The sequence below is a fragment of the Passer montanus genome, unplaced genomic scaffold (genome assembly GCF_014805655.1).
Source record: "Passer montanus isolate IOZ18808 unplaced genomic scaffold, ASM1480565v1 scaffold69, whole genome shotgun sequence".
NCBI lineage: Eukaryota > Metazoa > Chordata > Aves > Passeriformes > Passeridae > Passer > Passer montanus.
The window spans coordinates 1,890,353-1,915,788 of NW_024372036.1; the positions used below are offsets into that span (position 1 = coordinate 1,890,353).

A 25,436-nucleotide genomic window follows, 5' to 3' on the forward strand; every position below is an offset into this window, starting at 1 on the left:
CCCCTGGATCCCTGGAAGAGTCCAAGGCCAGCTTGGATGAGGCTTGGAGCAACCTGGAACAGTGGAAGATGATCACTTCCAACCCAAACCATTCCATTATTCTGTGTACATTTTTCCCCACGGGAGAGCTAAAAATTTAGGTAAATGAGCAGTTGTAAGTGCCTCATGCCCCTCCTCACCACCACCATCCTGCCCCACCCACAAACACCCCACAGGCCCCTGCAGTGTGTGCTCCTCTCTTCCTGACATCCACTCCTGGTGCCACCTCTGTGCTCAGCCTGCTGGATTTATTTGCTTTATAGAACATTGTATGGCAGACTGCAGCACTGCATTCCACCAGGCCATGCTGTGCCAGGAAGCTCAGCACACTACTGGTAAAAAAAAAAATAGAGTGATATGGTGCCAAAAGTCACAGAAACACAGAAGGCTTGGGGTTGAAAAGGACCTTAAAGATCATCTGGCTCCAACCCCCCATCTTCTCATCATTGTCAGCCTTGGTGGCTCTCAGGCCAGACCCATTTAAAACAGCTTTTCCTTGCCAAAGCTTCAGAGGAGCAGAATCTCTAGAACTCAGAGAGCTGCCAAAGTGATATGAGTCAGAAATAATTTCAAATTCCCACTAAAAAAGCCTCTATAACAGAGATGCTACGTGGACACCACTGGTTTGTCACCTGTCCTCTGGCTACTGCAGTGACCTGCAGAATTCCCAGGGCTCTGTGCCAGAGCCAAATGCATCCTTCAAGCACTCAGCTCTTTCAACATCTCCAGGGTACTTCACCCTCTCCCCGTGCCACAAAGAGATCAGGAACTGCTCAAATTAAATTCATTTATTAATGGAATGGTTTTAGTAGACCAAAATTGATTTGGATGAAAGGAATGCTTGTCCTTTATGGCTGCCAGAAAAAGTAAATATTGTCTACAGACATTACAGAGCTTTCTTTTAACCAAAATTAAATACGGTCCAGAGCAAAGCAAGCAATCTGTAGAATTGTATTGTTATGCTGCTGTTACAAACTATTTACACTGGATAAAAACCAGGTGTCTCAAAGCCAGCTATAACACTAGGTGATTACTGTTGTGATCATGTGTGTGTCTTGCCCTCATCTCCCCTTTTTGCTATCAGATATAAATCAGGCGTTAGCAAGGTTAAAAAAAGGATTGTTTTAGGAGTGATCCTAAAACAATCACAGAACAAGCTCTGAGCAGCAGAGACAGAGAGCGAGTGTTCATCCCCACCACCCAGCACTGCTCTGTCACATTCCTTCAAGATTTCAGGAGTTTAACCCCTCCCTGGAGCTCTTCCCACATCCAACCATCTGTCTCTTCAATCAACTTACTTTCAGTGCCAGGAATCCCCACGCAGGTGATCCCTGGTAGGAGAATATACATTTTAAAGGTACATATTTCAAAGGAGCACGCTTTCCTCTAGCAGTGCTGTGTGCTGTCCCTGCATGTTCACAGTAAAACCACATCAAATAAATATTTGAGGGAATCAGCACACTGAGTCCAGTTTCACTTTCCAAACGGAAAGTGGCGTGTCTGCTTTCAGTGGTGGCATCAGGCAGAGGTTTAACACAAACCCAATTTTGCTAAGTCACGATCGGGAACAAAGAAATCCTGCCTAATTACAAAGTACTTGATTAACAACTCAGCCAAAGGGGTAGATTTACTGTACACCAAAGCTATTTGCTGAAATAGGACTGAAAAGGAAATAATCCTGAAAAGGGCTTCACTTCTGGTTTCACAGCAGACATACAGCACAGAAAATATGTGGTTTTTTCAGTTTGCAGAAAAAGGATTATTCAGAATAGTTTTTCCATCCAATCAAACATTACTCTGCTGTAACAACATTGTTCTCAATTCCCTCTCTCTTTGGTCCTCCTGCCTGTATTTCTCCTCCAGCTTTTGCTTTTCAGAGTCCATGCTGTAAAAAGTAGAATCTGTGCTTCTCCTGATCTTCTCAAACTGACTGAAATCCGCCACGTACTTTCCATTTGGAGAGAGGGAAACCACAGGCACGAACTCATAGCCCCAGTGGATCTCCTCGGGGACGTAGGAAGTCCTGCTCTGGCAGACAGCACTGGTGGACTCCACCGTGGCATTCAGGAGCACCACGAGCTCAAAGTCCTTCTCCTTGAGGTTTTGAGGTGTGAGGTCTCTCAGAGGGCTGCTTTCATCCAAAATGTGATAGAAGGTTAAAGGCAAAATGAGAAATGGACTCTCCGAAGAGGAGTCAACATTGAATTTGACACTGGCTTGGTTCAGCAGAATCCTCTCCCCTTCTTTGGTTTCGTAGGTCTGAAGAAGCTTCCCAGAGAGCTGACACTGTATCAGGAGGCTCTTCCTCATGTTTGCCACTCTGATGACCAGGCAAAGCTCCCCGTTGTGCTTGGTGATGACAGCACAGTGGCTGAATTTAATCGTCTCTGCCCTTTTCTTCGGCCTGGCGATCTTGGCCAGGAAGGTACCCGTGATGAAGATCTCAATCAGGGTGGTGATGACCAGCTGGGCCACGAGCAAGAAAATGGCATGGGGACACTCCTCGGTGATGAAACGAAATCCATAGCCAATGGTTGTCTGGGACTCCAGGGAGAAGAGGAACGCCCCAGTCAGGGAATCCACATTCTTCACGCACGGCTCCCGCTTCGGGGAGAACTTGTTCATCTCCAAGTCGCCATGAAGGAAGGCGATGGCGTAGTAGATCACCCCAAAGAGGAACCAGGTCATGACAAAGGTAGCAGCAAACAGGGTGAGTTTGTACCTCCACTTCATGTCTATGACTGTGGTCCACAGATCCTGCAGGTAGAGCAGGTAGATGCCGTCGACTTTGTCTATCCTGACGTTGCTGTGGCCGCTCTTGGACATCACGCGGGGTTTGTGCGCCTTGAGCATGGCGCTGTCGAGGCCGCCGCCGACCAGGGGCACGCGGGACATGTTGATCTTGGTGGGCTCCATCCTCACTGCTTCAGTCCTGGGGAGAGAAGGAAAGAAAGCTGCTGCTTAATGAAGCCAGAGACGACCCCGAGGAGTATTTGAAAATGTTGATGGAGAGAAGCACAAGCAGCATCTAAACACAGCAGCAGTGAATAAAAACAGCTGGAATATAAAGTTACCACCGTACAGTATCTGACATCACAAATAATTTGATAATTTTTTTTTTCCAGGAAAAAAAAAAAAATCATTCTTTGATTCTGGTTCCTGCCAAGTACGGAGAAGTAGGTTTCTTTTATGGTAGCCTGCAAAATAAATTTGTCAAAGCTGAAATTTGATATCAGTACTTTATTTCTGTAAAAGGCATTAAATATATTTTTTTCCTTACTTTTCTCTAGAGAAGAGGCTCTTTTTGATTAGTGAGCAGGTTTTCTTTAATGCCCTGAAGAGAGACATCTGATCAGAATTAAAGTCGCTGGGTTCAGAACGCGGATCCAGCTCACCACCTCTGTCCCTTCCTGCGACAGAGGCAGAATGAGCCAGACAAGCTTTCACTGGGAACAATTAACTTCCACAAGTGATTTACTCAGTCGGATCTGGCTCTTTGTGACGGACCTACAACCAACCTAGAGGGAAACAAAGCAGACCTGAGCACATCAAAGGCGAGGTCTGGAATATTTACACCTGGGTGCAACACTCTGAAGCTGCCTGCACTGGACAGCACTCCCACATTTTAAGCTGAGGGAAGGAAAAAAAATATATATAAAAAAAGAAAGTAATTCACAAAGTCAGCATTCTAAATGTGGGCCCTGACCTGCACAACCCCAGCAATCACTGGAGCACCCGACTCCTGGGTTTGTTTACTGGGCATCAGTCAGGATGGAGAGGGAGAGTGCGGGCACCAGGGCTGGGCAGAGCCCCCGGGGTGAGGCAGAGCCCTGCCCGTGCCAGCTGGAGGAGGCACAGAGCAGGACCCGGCTCACAGCACCAGACAGAGATTACGTAGAGCAAGGACAGTGCATGTTATAGTCGTTCCCAACAACAAAACTTCCTGCTGACAAAAGCAACAAAGAAAAAAAACATCCCATGCATCCTTTGTGCTTTGGCAGGTCTCACAAAAAGGCATTGTTTTGTCCCATTGTTTTCCTCAAAAAGAGCCTCCAAGTCAGTGATTAGTTTTCGCCAACTGCTGGAAAAAAAAATGAAAAGAAAAAAAAATAATGTCTTCCTTATAGCTACTTAAAAGAAGTTTGCAGGAAGTACAAGATATATTTGTGGGACACACATGTGCCAGCCCAGGACATCAGCATAATTGCTCACTGAAGTACTTTTCCTGTTATGTCAATTAAGGAGAATTTTTGTTTGTGACTGTACTCATCACACTGTTGCAGGTTTTCTGGGAAAGGGTAATTAAACTTAGCCCTCATTAACAACTGTAGCTCATTACAGCTTTGGTTTAATCACCAACATTTCTCTTCCACAGCCCTGAACCATTGCCACAGATATGTATTTATGTAAGAAAGGAGTGCATCCATGATCCCAGTAGGAGATTCCTTATGTGACAGTCAAATCAACACACAGAGCGCAGCATGTCCGGATAATAAACAGGAAAAAACCTTCAAGTGATCTGAAAAAGAACAACGGGAGGAAATGTGGGGGCTGGGAGGGGTAGGGCTGGGAAGGACTGTACATGCAACTGCTCTTCAGGCCAGCCCAAACCCAGCACTGCTGTCAGGGGAGGTAAATGTGAGCAGCCTCCAAAGGGAAACCCTTCAGCAAGTGCATGCTCCTTAGGGAAGAGGCTCCATTCCCCACACCAAGCCTCTCCCTGGATAAGACATGGATTTAAAACATGGCCAAAGTCTGTTCTGAAATCAGTACACCTCTCCCTCTCAAGCACACCTCCCCTTAGATTTCACCTGCACGCTGTCAGAATGAGTTTCCCTGCCACAAATTGCTGTGCCAGAGGTATTTGGGATCTCTGCTCCAGAGTTGGAGACACGTCCCCATCCCACCCCCTGCTCAGCTTACCTGGACAGCTCCTCCTGCTCCTGGGAGCAATTCCCAGGGCTGACAGCTCCTCCTCCCCTGGAGGTCACAAGGATGGGGACAGCCAGGGCTCCACCATCCCTCCTTGGAGCTCCAGCGGGTGGGTTTGGGCTGGAGGAGCAGGGCCAGGACTTCCAGGGTGTCTGAAGGTCAGAGTTACCTGTCCAAGGGCAGAAATGGCCCAAGGCACTCAGCTCTCCACACTCACCATGGCTCTGCCATGCCCAGGAGACCCCAGATCCTGCACAGGGGCTGGTTTATGTGTGGGATGCAGTGGGAATAACAACTGTGACAGAATCATGGAATGGTTTGGGTTGGAATGGAACTTAAAACCATCCAGTGTCACCCCTACCATGGCAGGGACACCTTCCACTGTGCCAGGCTGCTCCAAGCCCCAGTGTCCAACCTGGCCTTGGACACTTTCAGGGATCCAGGGCACTGCCAGGGATCCTGGAAAACCTTTACCAGGGCCTGCCCACCCTCCCAGGGAAGGCAAAGATTCATCCCTCACAAGGGCCTGGAAGGCAAAGATTCATCCCTCACAAGGGCCTGGTAATATTCCTTGTCCTCTCTCTGCTGTGCCCTGGAATAGGTTGTTCCCTGTCCAAGAGCCCCAAATTAAAAGAATCCTGAAACTGCAGCAGCCTCCCACATTTCCAGACCTGCTAAAGGACAGCTCCACAGACACAACACCAAAATGCCACAGCAGAAGAGTTCCCCCGAAAGAGATGGGAGGTAGGAAGGAAATTTCAAGGCACAGTCTCTTCCCTGGGCTGCACCAACAGACCGAAAATTTGCCAGTTCAGGTTTTAAGCTGAGAAGTGAAGTTTTGGTGCAGCCCTGGACAAGTCAGGAACACTCCAGGCTGCTCCAAGGCTGTTCCTCACTGCCCATCTTCCCTGTCCCATGTGTAACATTGATCCCACATGTGGCAGAGAGGGAAATTTTGGAGCCTGCCATAGGTGAATGAGGCTTTTCAGAGCTCCCTCATCATCTTTTGTGTCCTCCCTTGATTTGTGACAAAGTTACTCAGCTTTACAGCCACTTCCTGAAATGGATCCCAGCCAAATCCTGGTGCTTTTTTTGGTGGCAGGGTATTTTTTGTGTTGATTTGCTTCCTATTTTCTTTTTTTTTTCTCTCACATCACTCTTTCCTGCATGATCCTGAATTCCTCTAGTGCTCTTTTCCTCCCCAGGGAAATTCCTCTTGGTTTCCTTTCCCTGCAGAAATACTTCCCTTCTCTGCCACAGTGACATGGAAAGAGAGGATCTGTCACGCTGCCTCCCTTATCACTGGCAGCAGCCAGCAGCAATCACTTGGGGGAAGAAACTCTGATGAAACCATCAGTAGAAAAAAGAAAAAAAGGACTTCAGATGAGGATTCTCTCCTGCCCCCACTTGCCCACTGCTTCCTGAGTGAAGTGACCACTATAATATCCCAAAATAAATTATTTATGGGTGTCTGTATGTGTAAAAAAACCACATTATAGCACCTGCATTGCTATTTCCCATCTTACAGAGGTACCTCACACTCTCTGCCCTGAGAATCAACCCCAGCCAAAACACTTTGGCTTGCTTGGTTTATGCTCACTCTAAATCACAAAGCACATCTACCACAGTAAGTTAATATGAGCAAACAAGCTTAAATAATAAGAGTAATAAACATTTTTAAATTAAAAGAACAACTTCTGTCTGTTCCCTAACTGATTTTACACTGATAAATTACTTTTTATTGCTATAAATCAAAGTGGAGCTGCAAATAAAACTGAGCTGAAGCAGAGTTAAGGAAACACACTTCAAGAGGGAAGAAAATGAAATTGTCTCAGGCTTGTTTAGCATTCTAAAATCTTCTGAATTACCTCTTCTCCTCACAGCCCTTTTGGAGCAGCCAAAGGAGCCTCCAAGTTCAGCAGTTCAGCGCAGACAAAGTCAATAAAACACAGAGCTACATACCAAGCCACCAAGCATGAACACCTTGACCTTAAGGTAATTCCAGCAGCCAGGGGTCTAACCAGCACACTGCCACTGCTTCCAGGGAGCACATTATCAGGGAGCCAGCCTGCACACACGCAAAAATGTTCCTCTTGCATGGAGCCAGCTTTGCTTGTGCAAGATCTCTCTTGGCAGACACAAGTGATTAAAAGCCTACAGGAGCATGACTTGTTCGAAGGGCCTCAGCTGTTTTCCTTTTTTTTTTTCCCCCTCAATCAGATGTGGCTTTGCCACTGGAGCAAATCCTCACGCATGCTTCGCTGCCACTCCGATACGGGGGCAGAACTTGAGCTGTTTTTTCAAGCAGCACAAAAAAACCATTAGCAGGCTTGGCAAGGAAAAAAAATGACAAGCCAGGGGTGAGGAAAGAAAACATTGAGGAGGGCTGCATAATCTTCAGATCTTTCCTAGGTCTGATGTGGTTCAGTAGGTTACAAAAGTGCCTCCTGAATTCTCAGTGCTCTGCGTAGCATGAACATCCTCCTCCCTCTGGGCTGTGCACCAGGTTATGCTGTACAACTGTCAACCAGCAAAATCCTCCCCATGGCTCAGCTGTGGAATTCACAGGAGTGGAGGGAGGGGAGGAGAGGCTGGAAAAGGGTGCTTTGCCTCTGGCACAGCCACACAGCTGGACGCTGCTAGCCTGGGTTCCAAAAGGAGCCCTTCAGTGCTAGGACACACCAGGGAGTGGTGACAGGCAAGCTTGAAAAGCTGAACTTACATATTTTTGGCTTTTATCACAAAAAGACTGAGGCGAGAGAACCGTAAATGCACTCTCAAGTCAAAATCAGCTCCCAAAGTTTGCCTTCAGCTGCCACCATCAGCACAGGGCAGCCCTGGGAGTGGTCACTCTTCCCAGTTTGGGTACCAGGAGCAGCTGAAAGCAGGGACACGTCCTGGGCCAGCACAGGGAGGGCTCAGAGGTGCACTGCTAAAGCCAGAGATGGGTTTTACATCACTCACAGCAGGGCCAGGGCAACAACCATTCACAGAGCAGTGTAAGGAAGCAAAAACCCAAACCCATCTGTCTCTACCTGCTGGGCATGGAAGAGGGAGTAAAGCTGGAGAAGTCTCATGTGTGTTGTTTCTGAGGGAGATTTGTCCAGGAATGTTGTTGTTCCCCAGGACAGGGTGCAAGGCTTTGCAGTAATTGTGGATTAACACAGAGGAGCCTTTGGGACTACAATGATGCAAAGAAATAGGAAAACAACCAAGAAGGCAGAATGGAGGCAAAAGATTACTCAAAGCTTATTAAATTAATGGAGAAGCTCCCAGTGATTCCCAAGGCCTCCAAGGAGAGAAAAAGCACATCCTGCAAGGGTGTGAGCAGTTAATACACTGCAAGTGAGCATCCACCCTCCCAAAATCCTGCCCTCCAGCCTCTGCCCTGGGCTCTGGGGATGAGCAGGGTCTTGGCCATGCACATCATTCAAGTACACAAAAGTGTTCTTTCAGGAAGAAATTAATAAACTCCTCACATTACAAAACTCTCCTTTTTGTGCTCAATTGGAAAAAAAAAAACAACTCTATGGTTATGCACAGCTGGGAAAAAAAAAAGAAAAGAAAAAGTTCCCCAGAAACCTGTCCTGCTTTTCCTCTATGGTTATGCACATCAGGAAAAAAAAAAAAAAGAAAAGAAAAAGTTCCCCAGAAACCTGTCCTGCTTTTTAAATTCTTTTATGAATTGTTTTTCTTCAGCAGGGCAGTACAAAATACTTTAAAATGTCTCCCTGGCTGGCACATTGTTGCTCCAAAGTCTTTTCAAACACTGGGAGAGCACAGCTAGGCATTTAGAACCTGCCTGTGCTGTGATGCTCTTCCCACCCACAAACCCTTTCCTCATTCTTGCTGTGCAAACCATCCCTGGCTCTTTCTACACAGACAAGTCTGAACAGACTCCTGGGATCTTGCCCTCTCTGTTTCTGGGAAGTTGGGTGCCAGAGCTGCTCTGCAAGGCTGAAAGGGACATTTATTGTTGTATTTTGCTTATTGAGTTCATACCCTGCACTTCCACTTCCAGTTACATCTCGGGCTGCTGTGGGAACATCAAACATCTCAGCACAGAGAAGGAACTAATACAGATGTTATTCCCTATCCCAGTTGAGCTTAGCAGCCACTACAAAGCCAGGACTAAACTTTCAGAGAGTTTAATACCAACTGTTGTCCTGTTTTGCAGTCACTGCCACTATTTCTTCACTCTCCCCTTCCAGGATGACCTTGGGGACTTCCAACAGCTAAATCCTGCCATTCTTTCTCCCTGGAGGTATTTCTCTTTACCCCAAGGGTATCACTCACTATCCTGCTTTCCCTCATTTTGTTTTGTATCTCATTCTTCTCCCCACTCTATGTGAATCCAAAGATCCAAACCAGGAGTGCTTATCCCACCCCAAGAGAAGAGTGTAGCTGACTGCATAATGCTTTATTTTCAGCAAAAAGCTCCCTGTAGGTTCACACCACTTGTTCCTGACCTCTCCATCACATCAGAGAATCACAGAAGGGTTTGGGTTGGAAGGGACCTTAAAGTTCATCTCGTTCCAACCCCCTGCCACAGGCAGCAACATCTCTGTTTTCAGTGGTTTCAAACTTTGCAAAGCTTCATTTAGTGTCAGGTCTCCATTCCTCATCTTCCCAGCTCCTTATCAGTCAGAAATGTGGGAACAAAGCCTCACACTCAAGGAGGAGTCTCACTTCACCTCCAAGGATCAGATTTGGGAACACAAGTGGCAGCAGCCACAGGGTTTGAGGAGCAGGAGGGAGGTGCAGAAGGAGAGTAGGGGATGTGCTGGGAGAAGGTTGAAAACAAGCCAAAGAATGCCTCATTTTTTGGCTCTTCCTGCTTAGACACAAGATCAATTAATCCATGAGGTGTTTTGTGGCATGCCTGAACACAGAGCTCCTGGGCATCCAGCAGGGTGAGGGTCAGGGATGAAGACACCTGTACACATTCCAGCACCAAACAGGAGCTGGGCAGGGATTTTCTGCAGAATAGTTTTTCACTTAGTCAACTCAGGCCTACCTAAGTCCTTCCTAAGTACTTAATTCCTTTTTTTGGAACAGGCCCTTGGCCAGCTAGCTGCTCTGGCTGCTGGGAGAGTGTTTTCACACAGCTCCTGCTGCCTTCCCCATCCCAGAGTGGGGACAGGCCACCTCTCTGGAGCACAGCTCCCAGGGAAAAAGCACCCAGAGGCTGATGCTGCCTTTTTTTGGCTGATTCCAGAGCTGGGGGTCAACATGGGTGAGGTTTTTGCCCCACAGATGTTGTTTTCCCTTCATTTCTGCCTCTTTGGATACTGCCTGGTATAAATTACCTGGCTGAAATATGCCTGCAGGAGTTCATGTGCCAAGAGTTCCATGGCTTTGTACCCAAATCAGGGGTGTCTGTGTTTCCTTTCAGTATTCTGGTCACAGGGTGGCAGCTTCATTAGGCAACGAGATAGAAAATAATTAGTCTGAAGCCATTTACTGCTGAGGTTATGTTGGAAAAAGTTCAAGGGGAAGGGAATTCCCTCCCGGGTCAGCAGGAGAACAAAGGGATTGGACTGGACTGCTGCAAGGGAAACCCTATAGGAGCCTGCCAGTTCCTAAAGGGGGCTGGAGAGGGACTTTTCACAAGGACAGGGAGTGACAGGACAAGGGGGAATGGCCTTAAGCTGAAGGAGGGCAGGGGCAGATGTAAGGAAAGAGCTGCCCCTGGGAGGGTGGGGAGTGCCCAGAGCAGCTGTGGCTGCCCCTGGATCCCTGGCAGTGCCCAAGGCCAGGTTGGACACTGGGGCTGGAGCAGCCTGGCACAGTGGAAGGTGTCCCTGCCATGGCAGGGCTGGCACTGGGTGATTTTGAAGTCCCTTCCAACCCAAATTCCATGAACAGCCATGATTCCATGAACAGCTTGCTGGGACTGTCATTCCCTGCTCACCACAGGTTGGCTGGGTCTTTGCTTTCCTTCTTTCACAGCAGATGAAGGACAGCACCTTGTTTTTAACCTCCCCAGTACTCACCCATCACTTCATCACTTTGAATAATAGCAATAATAATAATAAAGTCAGAGCAACTGGTTTGCCAGTCTGCAGCTGGTTTGAAATTTGCTGCATCTGTTTCAGAGCTGAAGAGGGGTTAGTGGAACAGAAAAGTGCTCTGCTTTCTTTTCTTGTTTGCTTGCCTTTTTCCTCTAAATTCATTTCTTGGTCTAATAAAAATCTGGTTTTGTTTAAAAACAAGCAAGCAAACAAACCCCAAACCAGACACTTCCTCTGGATTTTTAATTTCAATTGTCAGCAGGTGGTTGAAAACGAAGAGGAGCGTGCCAAGTCATGGCAGGGAGAAAAGTTAGCGCTTTGCTGGTCGTTCAAAAATTTGGATAAAACAGCTGCAGGCTGCCTTCCCCAGGGCTGCTGCTTGTCCCTGACTGTCAGCCGAGACAGGAGAGACATTTATCAGGCAGCAGTGGGGCATTTCAGACCAGTTAGAGCAGAAAGTTTACAGTGGTTTGTGCCCTTCTTTATTTTTTTCATGCCAGATCCCCTGGAGCCCCAAACCCAACATCGGACACCAGGGTCCAGCACCCCCAGAGCATCATCTCCTACCTGTATCCCACCCCCACCAGGACAGGAACACATCCTGGGGCTCAGCAGCTCTCTTTTTAATGGCAATTTGTGGTGCCAGTTGGTTGCTCTGTGTCCCAGTCAAGCTGGGGTTTGTTTTTAATTAGTCACTGCACACCAGGGCTCTCTCAGAGCAGGGTGGAGGTGTGGCCACGGGGGTGAGGCTCCCTGCAGGGTGCTGGGGCAGAGCTTTTGCTCTGCTTTCTCCCCATAAATCACATTTCCAGTAAATCACAGCCCTCCTTTACCCCACGCCACGAGCTCATTAAGAATTTCTTTAATACCCCACAAGTACCCCACAAATATTAAGTACACATTCTCTGCAGAGATAAACCTGCTCATAATTTTACATCTCTGTACAGCCTAAGCTAAATCTCAACACTGAAATGTCAGGCTATGAGAAGGGTTTTCCACCAAAAAAATATTAAAATTCCTTTGCTTTTTAAATATCTAAAAACCTTAATAGTATTGAAAGTAATGGTAGGGTGCAAAAGGCCATGAAGCTTGTAAGGGGGAAAAAATTATTTAAAATATACTGTTAACCTTTTTTTAATTTGTTCCTAATGTGGACAAAATCAAATCTAACAGCACACCTTGACCCAGCAGGAAGGTGGATGCTGTTACTGGAGTAAAATTTTTCCTGTAAAAGAATTCCTGGATACTTTTAACCTGTTTGTTGTGTGCTGCCTTATGTAGGCAGAGCAATGATAAATATAGAGTAACACAATAAATAATCCAAATTTTTGTCATCTCTGCACGGCCAGGGCACAGCAGTGAATTTGGAGGGATGTTTGCCATCACACAAAGCACGTTGCCAAGAAAGAAGGATGGGTTTGTCAGGGGTTCATCTTAAAACTTGTTGCAAGCTGATTTTCTCAGGAAGTTATTTGGTTATGAAGAATTGCCCTGCCTGTGTGAACAAGTTCACACTGTGGAAAGTGTTTTCAAAAAGAGACTCTTCTCTCATGCTGACAAAATGCAGCCTGTGAGACAAAGTACCCACTTCTTTCACCCAAACCTAAATTATTTTTACACTGGGTGAGTTTCTTTCCTAGGCAAAGCACAGATGATGTTACTGGCACATATAACTGACTTATTTTTTGATAATTAATTGCTTTACAGTGAATTACAGCAATTGTGGACAATATTCTCTTTGAGGGGCACAACATCTTCAACAATGTTCATTCCTACTCCATTTTCTCTGCACTACAAAGATTTCAAATTGCATAAAGCACCTATTTCCCTTGATTGTCAAGGTCTGATAAATGGAGAGCAAGTTCTGCTTCATTTCAAACAAATGTTTGGAAGCTACTTCACCTAAACAAAACTTACAAATTTTTAAATTCTGGAAAGAAAATTCAATAGTATCCAATAGATTCAGGATGTGGTATTTCACAGGCAAATGCTTTTGTGCACTTACATGGACGTCACAGGTTTATTAAAATACTTTATTAAAATACTTTTATAAAAAAGTATTTATTAAATATTAGTAATTTTTATTTAAAAGTATTTATTAAAGTACTTTTTTATGAAAATATCATTCCATGGTGCGTGAGCTCAGCTGGTTGGAGTCTGGTGCTAAAAACACCAAGGATGGGGGTTCAATCCCTGCATGGGTCACTCCCTTAAAAATTGGGTTTGATGGTCCTTGTGGGACCCTTCCAACCCAGAAGATTTTGTGATTCTGTGATTCCCAGTTCTGTAAAGCACAAGCAGTTGCAAACCTAAAACATTGATGTGGGAGATTTTGCTCCATCTAAATTCAGTTGTGGATGCATCTTCTTTCACACACGTCCCCCTCTGGGCAATTATTACCCTGAATAAAGTCTCTAGATCTTGAAATAAAATAATTTCCTCAAATATCCAGTCCTGGACACTTCCACAAGGACCAGGAACCACCTCCTGGGGCTGTGCTCTCAGAGCAAAGCCCTTTGCTAAAACACCTCCCAAAGGTGTGCTGGGGTCACCCTGGGGCTCACACACCCTGTCCCCAACCCTGTCCCCACTCCTGTGCCACCCCTGCTGCTCCTCACCAGCTCCCAGAGGGGACAGAAGTGGTCATGGGGGTCCTCTAAACCATCAGAATTCTGGGCTGATTTACAAACCAGGGCCTTTCACCTGCTTCCCTGAGGTGGTCAGGCAAGAATTAAAGATATCAATGACACTTCCCCATTGGTGTAGGGTTGTTTATCCTCAAGCTGCCCAAAAGTTTTGTTTCAGGGCAGCTGTCTCTCTCTTTTTTTTTTTTAAATTTAATTTTGTTCCTGACCAATCCATGGATGTGGTTAATTTAAGGTTTAAAAGGCTTTTGCTCACACATACACACACACCCATATATGTTTTCCACTGAAGTCTGTGCTTTTTCCTAGACCCACCCAAATTCCAGTACATAGCTCACTCGTGTGCCAAGCTTCCCTACTCTCCTTGCAGTGAGAGGAAAAATGCCCTTTTTTCCACTCCTGCACATTTTAGGGAGGAACCATGCAGAAAAGAAGGAAGATTTCAGTTATACCTGTGTTTTCAAAGCAGAAATAGGAAAGAACCTCGGTGTTGTCCATGGGAATGTTTTCTTCCTATAGTTTATGAGGTTCTGAGCCCCAGTGCTTGCTTGGGACTCTGAGCTGGAGTTGTGGAGTGCCAAGGAGATTGAAAAGTTAATAAATGTGAAGCAAAAGTAGCTGCTGGTTGGTAAATCCCCATTCTGTTTATATGAAGTGCCTAACACTCCTGAATGTGCTGGTATTTTAGGTGAGGGCTGAGAGAAAATCAGAGATTAATGGTGAGAAACACTGGGGAGTTTCAAGTGGAAATGGCTTCAGCCATGTCCTTTAACAGGGTATTTTGGGCTGTCAGGAAATTCAGGGAATCCCAGAATTATTTGGAAGGGACCTTGAAGATCATCCATGCCATGGGCAGGGACACCTTCCACTACCCCAGGTTGCTCCAAACCCTGTCCAACTTGGGTTTGAATTTGGGGAAAGCTGGTGGAACAAGGGCTGTAACAACACACAAGCTCCATCCGAAGCCTTTCCCATTTCTCTGGCCTCCATGGGGATTCTCATGAGGTTAAGGTTGGTCCCCCTTGATTTCCTCCTCTCAGGAAAGGCATCAATAAATCCTCTCTGGCTTACAGAGCTCCCTGTTTTCCTGGAGCTTGTTGGAACATAATTTCTGAAGCCTCTGTTCACCTGCCAAGACAAGCTGAAATTAGCCCATGGATTTAAAGACGTGGGCTGGTTTGTATCCCTTCACTCTTAGGTGATGGAAATTAAAATAGGCCAGGTTAATTATTTATCCTTTCCATCAGCAACATGCTAACATTGTACAGGAGCTTGTTGTCACTCATATATCAGCAAAAATTGGAATAAAAATAGGTACCTTTTTAAGAAGAAGCTGTTTTTTGAGTTTCTTGACTGGGAGGTTACAGAGCCCTGCTCTGTTGTGTCTTCCAGATAAACTCCCAAGGAATCAGAGGGAAAAGAATCTTTGTTTTCCTCATTGCTTTCCCAAATTGCTTGATCCCTGCCAATTTCCATGACACAGACCCCTCAGTCTGCTGCAGAGACTGTGGCTTCGGAAAGGGAGGAAATAGCAAGAAAGTACTGGTGCACATCAATGGTTTTGGATTTTCTCGCCAAACCAGAAATATCAAAACAAAATTAAAAAAAAAAAAGAGGAAAAAAAAAAAGAAAAAAAACAAGTTTCAACTTTTCTGGCAAAATAAAAAAAATAACCAACAAAACAACAAAACAGAAAAAGGTCATTCTGGCTGTTTGTTCAAACCAAAACGAAGCCTTTCCTTTTAAATATGCCTCATTTAAATCAGGTGAGGAACAAAACATTCCTTGGAGTGACAGATTGTGACACCTTGCTTCCACAAAGCCAAAACCCAATTTTTTTACTGTTCAAAATCGTGGGGGTTTTGGTCTTTTTTTCCATCTAAACCTGCATTTTCAGCCCATAAGGCTTCTGGTTGAAAAGTCTCAGCCAACTGTAAGGACCACGTGGGTTGGTTTGGTGAAAAGTGACACTTGGAGGGACACAGCCTGTCCTGGCTGTTTGGATCTGGGAACACAACTACAATTCCCTCCTCCTTTTTCTTTTCCTCACAGTTTCTTAGGAACCTCCATAAAAGCAGTGATAATGTGCCCAAACAAGAGAAAAATCTCACGCTGCTTTTCAAAGCCCCTGCGTTTCCTTACCCTCAAAGGAGCCTGATTTCCTCATTTATTTACACATCCCTTATCTTTATGGCTGCTCCTTTATGATCCCATGTCATCTCCAAAGCTCCTGCAATCTTTTACAGTTGGGAAGGTCCAGCTTTGATCACTGGAGCCATCAGGCTGAATAGAACATTGTTCCTGCTCCGCCGAGAATTTTTTCCGACTGCGCTCAGGACACCGCAAACTTATTTTTACAACGCTCAGCAGCTCCTCTACCTTGTTTTTCTGTGAGTTTTACAGATGCCGTGGGTTTCAGGAGGCACTTTGATGTTTTCCAAGCTGCCTGATTTATGAGAACAAAAAATACCACCGTTCCCCAATTATTTTCTGTCGCCTTGTAATAAGGCTCGATGCATCAATGGAAATTTAGTTTAGGCACAAAGAATAACTGGGGAATGAGGAAATCAACTGCATGTCCCACAAGAGATCATTCTTCCAGTGGAAAAATCAACCTTTTTGATCTCTAAGCCTCTGTACTTTCCCTGTAATATTTAATAAAGCCTCCATTTTCACTGGAAAACACACTTGATGGGAAATGTGTAACTGGTAGACCTTTCTGTGTTATTTTAGTGCTGTTTATATTCTATTTTAGTGCTGTTTGAACAGAATTAATATTTTGTAGGTAAGTGCTGAAGATAGGTGGTTCCAAAAAGCAGTTGAGCAGGGCTGTGAACATCTCCAATTGCAGCAGATTTCAGAAGGGGTTAAGACCATGGCATTGCTGAAAGTCCAGGGACTGTCACTCCACCAGCCAGGTGGCAGCTCAGTGGCAGAGCAGAAAACTCCTCCATTCCCTATTCTGGTGACACCCTGTCAAAACCAGCCTTTCCCAAAGTAAAAACTCTTTCTGAAAAGCTGCTCCCTTGCTCCATTTGCTGCACAGCTCAGACTTCTGGTCTGCAGGCAGCTTAGTGCCACAGCATCTCCAAAATCCACCTTTTCTTCCAGAGTTTCAGTTCATTCATTAACATTTCCCAACACTCCTCCTGCTCACAGTCCTTCTCATCCGACCCACTCAAAAATTCTGGGATAAAAAAAATCTTATTTCTTTTCTCCTCTTTTGACCATTTTAATTTCTTCTTCATTCATTCAAACACATCTTTCACTTCTTTATACTCCTAAAGGTCACAGTGTAACCTTTCCAGCTGCTGCCCTGACCCCCATAGCTCTGCTTTCTTCTGCTCTTTGTTGGCATCTCATTCCTCTTTGTCCTCAAATCAATCCCTGGGATTTTTTTTTTTTTTTTGCTCCTTTCCTGGTTTAGACTTCTCCCATTCCACAATAGTTTCCCATGTGACATAAATAAAATTCCCACATCCTGAAAATCCACCTGTGTGAGATACAGCTTCCACAAGCTTCTCCCCATCATTGTGTTCACCAGCAAAGCTCCTCCTGTGTGTCCTTCACTGTTAGATCTGAAATAATTCACAGCAGATCCAAAGTTTTCCTCTTTGTTCATCTGACTGCAAAGTGTGTTGAGAACCTGCAGTGCTGTGAGAAATAATTTGCTCTGACTGTAGGCTATGTTCAGCATCCGCATGGATAATAAGTGATTTATTTCCTTGGAAGCAGGCATTTTTCCAGGATGGAAACCTGGGATTCCTTGAGGGATGGATGTACCCATCTCCCTGAAGTGCCTGATGACCTGAGACCAGATCTTGAACTTTCAGACAGCTGAAATTGTCTTTTCCTTGCCCCTCTACAGCAAGGCCAGAGTTTTGAAAGCTGCCAAGTTTATTTATTCCATGAAAATCCAGTGTTGCAGTGCATGTGAAGGTCCCCCCTCCTCCTGGAAGGATGAGAATCACATGTTAATTACCTGGTACAGGTGTGCATTTGAAATTGGAATATCTTAAATAAGTACAGGTCAGTCTGAGTTGTGCTGCTGAAGCCTTCTAGGTGAAATCCCATGGGAAGTGCTGAGCTGTGTGGGATCCCAGGTGAGGTCACACATCATGATGTGCCCTGTCCATCACACACACAGTTTAATTGTTGTAAAAAATGCAAATTATGCCCTGAAGATTATGAACAAGTTTCTAAAATAAAAGCAACCCATCTAGGAATTTAAATTAGGGTGGAGGATATGTCTGCTCTGTTTTAAAGGTTTTTGCCTGTGACATTCCCTGTCACAGGACAGCTTGGTTATCCCTGTCAACACGGAAACTGTCACAACCACCCTCACCAAAATATGGATTCATCAAGCCTGAAGGTTTAAAAGGCTCCCTCATCTGTGATCAGAGAATGCCAGAATTATCAAGGTGGGAAGAGCCCTCCAGGATCACCCGTTTTTATCTGTGCAATTCCAAAATCCTAAGGTGGGGCTGGGCTCTTTCTCCAGCAGCACTGACACAACCAGAGCACACAGCCTCCAGCTGCACCAATGGAATATAGGTTATATAGGATATATAGGATATCAGGAAATAGAGGATATCAGGAAAAAGTTTATTCCAGGAAGGGTGATAAAGTTCTGGAATGGCTGCCCGGGGAGGTGGTGCAGTCCCCATCCCTGGGGGTGTTTAACAAAACCTGGATGTGGCACTGGGGGCCAGGGTTTAGTTGAGGTGTTGGAGCTGGGTTGGACTCGATGGTCTTGGAGGTCTCTTCCAACCCAATGATTCTGGGATTCTGTAAAAATATGAACAACCCACATCCTACACCTCTGGCACTGCTGCTGCTTCTTTCAAAGCTTCCCCTTTTAATGGTGGGATTTCAAATCCTCCTCTCCTTTTCACCATGGTTCACCTGCCATTTATTAGCAAGATAGGAGATATCAGTTGATAAAGAGAAAAAAAAGCTAAACCAGAACTATTTGATGGCAAAATATATAATTATATAATAATATATTATATATAATAATCATATATATGTTATTATTGTACTGCCTCAAGCTGAGCAAAGATGAAGATCAGGAGCAATTTATGTTAATTTCTGTTAAGCAACTGGAGTTTTACGAACTCAAATAAGCAAATTCTTGTCCAGTGTTTCATTTTGAGGCTGGGGAATTAAGATCTAGTCATTCTTCCAGCTTTTTTTTTTTTTTGCAGATTTCACTGTAAAAATTTCAGCTTATTTAGAAAAGTGCTTAAAATCAGTTTATTGTGAGAACAGAAAGGTTGTTATTGATTTCTAAGGCATTTTCAGTCTTGTATTTCTCTGTATTTCTTGTGATTGTAAAGCAATCACAAAAGCTTTTCTTTGATGATATAATCATTATTTATAAAATCTAAACAAGCACTGGAGCATTGAAAGGCATGGTGTCCTCTCAAACATTTTTACTGTTTATCAACCAAAAGTACACCTGCAAAGCCAGAACCCTACACTAAGGTAGAGTAGGAGGATAAATCACTGGGGTTGCCCCACTGAAATGTGTCTTTTTGCATTTCTGCACAAAAAAAAACCCCAAAAAATTTTCTTAAAGTAAGATTTTATGTTCCCAGGCTGACACCTTAAAAAAGAGCTGGAGATTTATTACGAATAAGTATTATTTTGGGTCATGATCAAGTCACAGCTTTGGACATTTTATTCTGACAAGAAGTCAATGCTAAATTTTGTACATTTTTATTCAAAAATGTAGTGAACTTTTATCCATTTTTGTTTCAAAATTATATATTTAAGGTTCAGTGCCTTTTTTTTTTTGATGGTTTGGAGTTTCTTTGCATAATTTTTTAGGATTTTTTAGACTGCAACAACAGAACAGAGTAGGAAAGTACTTCAAGGACCAGGAACCCCAACAGACTCCCTTACAACAATTAATTTTCTGCCTATTAGGGAAAAAGGAGTTTTAATCAAAAGATATTAAGCTGGGAACAGTCTAGAGATCAACTACCAAGTGCCACTAATTGTGCCAGTCAACAAAACTCAGTGTGGGGGTAAAATAAAATGTTGCTTTGAAAGGTTTTCTGATTTTCATCCTATTTTTGTGAGAAAGTTTTGCCATTTGCATAAGGAAATGAATCAGGATTGCAATTCCAACACTTCCTCCCAGATGCTGATACACTTTTGGTCTTCTCTGAAAATCAAAGCCTGTTTGCCGGGGTGAGAGGGTTCAGGAAAAAACAGCTGGCATGGAAGTGTCCAGGGTGGGCAGCTTGGGGTGGATTATTGCTGGGCAGAAAACAAGGGGAAACTTTGGGAAAATGTCACAAACAAGGTCAGAAAAATCACAAAAACATTTGTCTAGTTGCTATTTTCCTTGGGAAATTAAAAATGTAATTAAAATCATTTAACTAGCAAAATTTATTCTCTGGTTAAAATGTAAACCTCGATTTTATCCTATTTATTCTGGTTGTTTTATTTTATTTTATCTGTATCTATTTTATTATATGTTTTTGTCAGGCTGTGTAATTCTAGAGAGGAAAAGGGGAAATTTTGAAATTTTTCTTCATCAGTTCATGCTAAGAATATATCCTTTAGAGTCATCTAAGTAGGTGCATTATTATATATATTCCTTCCCTACAGATTTATGATAATATATTGAACAGATAACCATTTTTATAATGTATTCTCTGTGCAAAAGTGCTAATTTTAGATAAGGAAAAGTTCATGATGTGAAACCAGATTGAATAAACAGTGAAGCCCCTCAGTTAAAACAATGGAGATTAAATTAATCTGATCAGGTTGTACTATTGTCCCAGTCAAAATTTATTTTATTTTATGATTTTTGAGTCATGACAAAGAGAAAATTACTCTCTGAGCACAGACCAATCCAGCTGAGAATCTCCATGAGAAAAATCAACCAGAAAGGAACTAAATATGATTTTAGATGGGACCAGCCCTTGTCCCAACACTTTTACCAGAGGCAGCAGGTTTGCAGAAGGCTCTGCTGGAAGATGAAATTTGCCAAACCCCTTTTCCCCCAGTGGGTTTAAAGAACTTCAGAGGTCCCAAAACTCTGCAGATTTATCCCAGAACTGCAGGATTACCCCAAAAATCCCTCTTCATGTCCAAGCAATATTGGTCCAGTGAAGGGTGACAACAAATAAAGCTTCACTGCTGTCACATCTCTTTCCCTTTCTGCCTGGCCACGACCTCTGCCTTGCTGTGAGCCCGAGGGTGTGCTGGCCACACAAAGACAATTCCCTGGTCATGCAGGACATTTTCCTGCTCTTGGGAGGAGGCAGAGATGCTCTGGTTAGTGATGGATCCATGTGCATTTCACAGCACGGGCAGGCAGAGTGAGCAGGAGTTTCAGTTCATGCACAGCCAGTCCTTGGGAGCTGCTTCTTCCCTGCTGACTCCAGGAACATGCACATGATTTTTGCCAAATTCTTTCTACATTTACACCAAACTCTTTACCCTATTAACACCAAGTTCTTTGCCATATTAACACCAAGCTCTTTGTCATATTAACACCGAACTCTTTACCATAATAACACCAAGCCCTTTACCACATTAACATCAAGTTATTTGCCATAATAACACCAAGCCCTTTACCACATTAACACCAAGTTCTTTACCATATTAACACCAAGTTCTTTGCCATATTAACTCCAAGCCCTTTGCCATATTAACATCAAGTTCCTTGCTGTAACACCAGACTTTTTGCCACATTAACACCAATCTCCTTGCCATATTAACACCAAGCTTTTTACCATATTACCACCAAGTTCTTTTCCATATTAACATCAAGTTCTTTACCATATTAACACCAAGCTCTTTGCCACATTAACTCCAAACTCTTTGTCATATTAACACCAAACTCTTTACCATATTAACTCCAAGTTCTTTGCATATTAACAGCAAAATCTTTACCCTATTAACTCCAAGGTCTTTGTCATATTAACACCAAACTCTTTACCATAATACCACCAAGCCCGTTGCCACATTAGCACCAAGTTGTTTTCCATTTTAACATTAAGTTCTTTACCACATTAACATCAAGTTCTGTACTATATTAACACCAAACTCTTTACCATATTAACACCAAGGTCTTTACCATATTAACACCAAGTTCTTTGCCATATTAAGACCAAGATCTTTGCCATATTAATATCAAGTTCCTTGCCATATTAACACCAAACTCTTTACCACAGTAACATCAAGTTCTTTACCATATTAACACCAAACTCTTTGCCATATTAACTCCAAGCCCTTTGCCGTGCTAACAAATACATCCAGACACACTGAATGCTGAAAAGATGCTCAAGCCTGTAATAACTCACTCAAGTCATTCATGATTTCTCTCATCCCAAGGGGTTAAGGTCAGCTCAGTTTTCAGATATTTAGCATTTAGAAAATTCCTTCCTAGTAAATTGACAAAGTTGACTGTAACTGTTTCATGCAATAATCAATTATTTTTATAATTTTCACATATAAGGTGCCTCTAAAGATAAAGGCTTTTCCCTCTGCCAAGCAAACAAACCAAAAAACCATCACCTCAAAACCTGCCTTGTTTTTCCTTGAGGAAAAGTGAATCAAAATCTATTTCAAAATGCTCTGAAGTTCAGCATGTAAAACAGTGACATTTCTGTTTTTCTTGGTCCTTCCCAGCACTGGTCTCCACCTGTTCCCAAAGAACACAGCCTGTCTCTGTGCACTGTGTGTCTGAGGAGAAGGAAACAGGACAGGAGGCAGAAATAATATTCCAGACAGCTTAAATGAAATCTGGATAAATCAATAAAAAATTCAGCTGCAATTAGCAGCATTAGCTGTGTGCTAATGGCTTGTTTGCTTCATTGCATGAGGAGCCAGGATAAAAAAGAACTATTTGCTTTCATTTGAAATTCTATAAAAAGTAACAGACTGAATTATTGTATGTATGTTGGAAGACTGAAGCCCAAGTCATCTGCTGCTGTTTTTGTCTCTAGGCCATGCCCCATTTACTGGGATGAAATTCCTGGGGAAGTTTTTGGTCTGGTCTACAACTCTGCTTTATAAAAGTGATGCCAGTTTGTTCTGTACAAGCAGCACCGTGTTACACTCCAGGCTTGCTTCCTCCCTCCTGTTAGCTGGTTATTAGGGAGGGCAGGGAGCATTGTGACATTTTACAACCAGGGAAATAAAGAAGACTTTTCTTTAGCAGCAAGTCTTCTCCTTCCTTCTCAATTAAAAAAAAATCACAAGAAAACACGGACTTGGTAGGGAACTGTACAGGCACTGTGATCAGAAAGACCCTGGAAATGCCTCTAGATACAATATGGGAGGGAACAAGGTGAGTTAAAAAGTGCTGTGGGTACTCCTGGTTCACAAAGGAAAGCCAGCTTTGTTCCTCTTCACAACCAGCACCTCATGGAGAAAAGGAGATTTTATCTGTAACTCTCACTGCAGCCCAATCCCAGTGTGAAAATAAAAAGGGAGGCAGAAGAAAAGCAGAGGGGGATTTGCACCAGGACTTTGATTGAGATTATGAGGAGAAGCCAGAGCTGTCGTAAACAAGTTGTGTGAAGACACAGGCAAAAGTTGGAAGACAATGCCTGAAGTTTTCCAACTCAGACATGTTTACATTCTTTACACCTTCCACAGAAAACTGACATTCTCTTTTCCTATACACAAAGGTAACAGGGACAGGAGAAAGTTCCAGGCAGGCTTTCCCACCATGCCAATGAAAACTGATTTCTGCACTGGAAAAAAGAGCAAGAGCTGGCTGAAAGTTCTGATTCCAACACTCTAAACAGCACTCTAGATTTCTACAGGGAAAAAATCCTGGCAGGCAAAATCCTGGCAGGCAAACAATGACATCTGTCCCCCTCCCCAACATATAAAAATCTCAGCCCCATGCATTACCAACCCCACATTCAGTGCTTTACATCAGTGGAAAGACCAAACCGTGACAGCTTTTGCTTAATTGCTGAGCTGCCTCTATGTCAAAATCCAGGAAAAGGCACAATTTTATAAACATTTTTTCTCTTACGTACAGTTTCTAAATCCTTAAACTACCAAACTATAGAAAAAATAGGAAAAGCACCTACTCCTTAGCTTCCAGCTCCACACAGCTCCCAAAGCACTGCTAAGCATGTATGGATTTTTGACAAATACCTCTTACCTGTAAAAGAGCAATGTTCAGATTCCTTACTAGATGTTATCGTCATGACAAGTCAAACAATCTTTTTTATAGAAGGTTGGGTTGCTTTTCAATAAAGCATGTGTGCATTAAAAAAAAAAAGCCAGAAAATATCCAGCACAAAACAAACCCTCAGAGAGTCTCCCTTCCCTCAGTGTCAGTCAAAAACAAGTTGAAATAAGCCTGAGTTGGAATTACCTGAATAAAGAAACTGGAGACAGGGAGGGAGGAGAGGGAGGGAGGGAGAAAGAGAGGAAAAAAAAAAAAGAAAAAAAAAGAAAAAGAGTCCGAGAGGAGACTCAGTGATGTCAGCAGTGTGTGTTAAGGAAATCTACAGCTGAGCCCAGCAAACTTTATAACTGCACAGCTCTCAACACCCAGCTACGTGGTAAGCAAATACCTGCTTCAGAGGAAACTAATTTACTTCTAAAGAAGTCAGTTAATCTTTGAAGAAACTTCAGCCAGGCTGATCAAAGTCCCTGAAAGGCCTTATTTCCTAAATAAATAAGGTTATGAGTGGTTGTATAAAGCTAAGAAAAGAGGAAGAAGGCTAAAAAGTCAACGTTATTGATTACCCCTTTCCTGCTGGCAAAAGGGACATTGAAACTCATCTGAAATCAATTCAGGTTATGGTTGTCACACACTGAGCTGCAGCAGCTGAAATCCCTGACCAGCAAATTTTCCAATGTGTTTATCCACAACACTCCTTTCCTTTGATGGCTTTTGCTGGGTTTGCCTGGGTGCTTTTGTCTCCCAGCTGCAGAGAGCACAGGCAGGAATGATTTGAGCAGGATGGAGTCAGGTACTGGAATTTGATGGGATTCCCTGGGAATGCAAACAGCAGCAGGGAGAGGGAAGATGCTGCAGCACTAGAAAGGCTCGTGTGATTCCCTTGGATCTGTAATTCTAATGCCCTTACACTGTAATTCCTGGGAATTCCAAATCCCAGCAAGCTACTCCAGGACAGGAGAGCTCAGCATCACCTGCAGGCACATCCCACAGTGCCTGGATAACTCCCTTCCCCTTCCCTTGGGAGAAGGAGCACATCAAACATCGGGATGAGTCCTTCACCAACCAAACCCATCCCACCGCAAATTCCCAGGGAACACACCAGCAGAGCCAAATCCCTGCTAAACAGGGATCTAAATGCCATTAACAGATATTAATAATGCCATGATATGAGACCAGAGGAAAGCAGGAGCTGGAATTCTGCTGTCAAGTGCAGCATTCAGGCAGTGCCAGTAGGCAGCAGCTGTTTTGCATTTAAAAGGGCAACACTTAGAGGTGATTTTTTTTTTTCCACTTTGCCAGAGACTAAAGAATTTCACACGACTTGGATTGTTCCCCGAATCCATGAACCTGTTGCACTGGTGTCTCTCTATATTTACCATGAGAGAGATGGCAACAGCTATAAATATATTTATATTTATATATAAAAATGTCTGTGAAGGTCTTTTCCTGCTTTCAGATGAGCTGTTCTGTTTGCAGAGCTTTGTCATGGTATGAAGCACCTACACCAGGATTTCTTTTTCACAATCCAGTTAAATTATATTTTGCTGGGATTATACATTATTAAAAATACCCAATTAAACTTTTCCCCTTCTTTCTTCTGGATAAAGTTCAACAAACTGCCCTCATCATAAA

The 25,436-nt window shown here is 43.7% G+C and overlaps 1 protein-coding gene across 9 annotated transcripts; it reads right to left on the reverse strand.

The window, feature by feature from the left end:
* Window positions 1–812: 812 nt before the first annotated feature.
* KCNJ15 (potassium inwardly rectifying channel subfamily J member 15) lies at window positions 813–24,064 on the reverse strand. Of its 9 annotated transcripts, XM_039729504.1 has the most exons (3): window positions 23,775–23,973; window positions 3,320–3,373; window positions 813–2,971 (listed from the first exon to the last, which is right to left on the reverse strand). In XM_039729504.1, exon 3 carries the CDS (start codon window positions 2,953–2,955, stop codon window positions 1,825–1,827), a length of 1,131 nt encoding a protein of 376 aa, XP_039585438.1. In that variant the 5' UTR covers window positions 2,956–2,971; window positions 3,320–3,373; window positions 23,775–23,973; the 3' UTR covers window positions 813–1,824. The 9 variants fall into 9 exon arrangements, with proteins under 9 accessions (XP_039585438.1, XP_039585439.1, XP_039585437.1 ...); XM_039729505.1 differs by lacking the exons at window positions 3,320–3,373; window positions 23,775–23,973 and adding an exon at window positions 23,991–24,064; XM_039729503.1 differs by lacking the exon at window positions 3,320–3,373.
* Between the last annotated feature and the right edge of the window lie 1,372 nt (window positions 24,065–25,436).

Coding starts and splice junctions, on each gene's coding strand:
- KCNJ15 (XM_039729501.1), bottom strand. CDS start 7,070: ATGCAAGAGGAACATTTTTGCGTGTGTGCAGGCTGGCTCCCTGATAAT. Junction 2,972..6,933: donor TGTTCATGCTTGGTGGCTTG/GTATGTAGCTCT, acceptor TTCTCTCCCCAG/GACTGAAGCAGTGAGGATGG.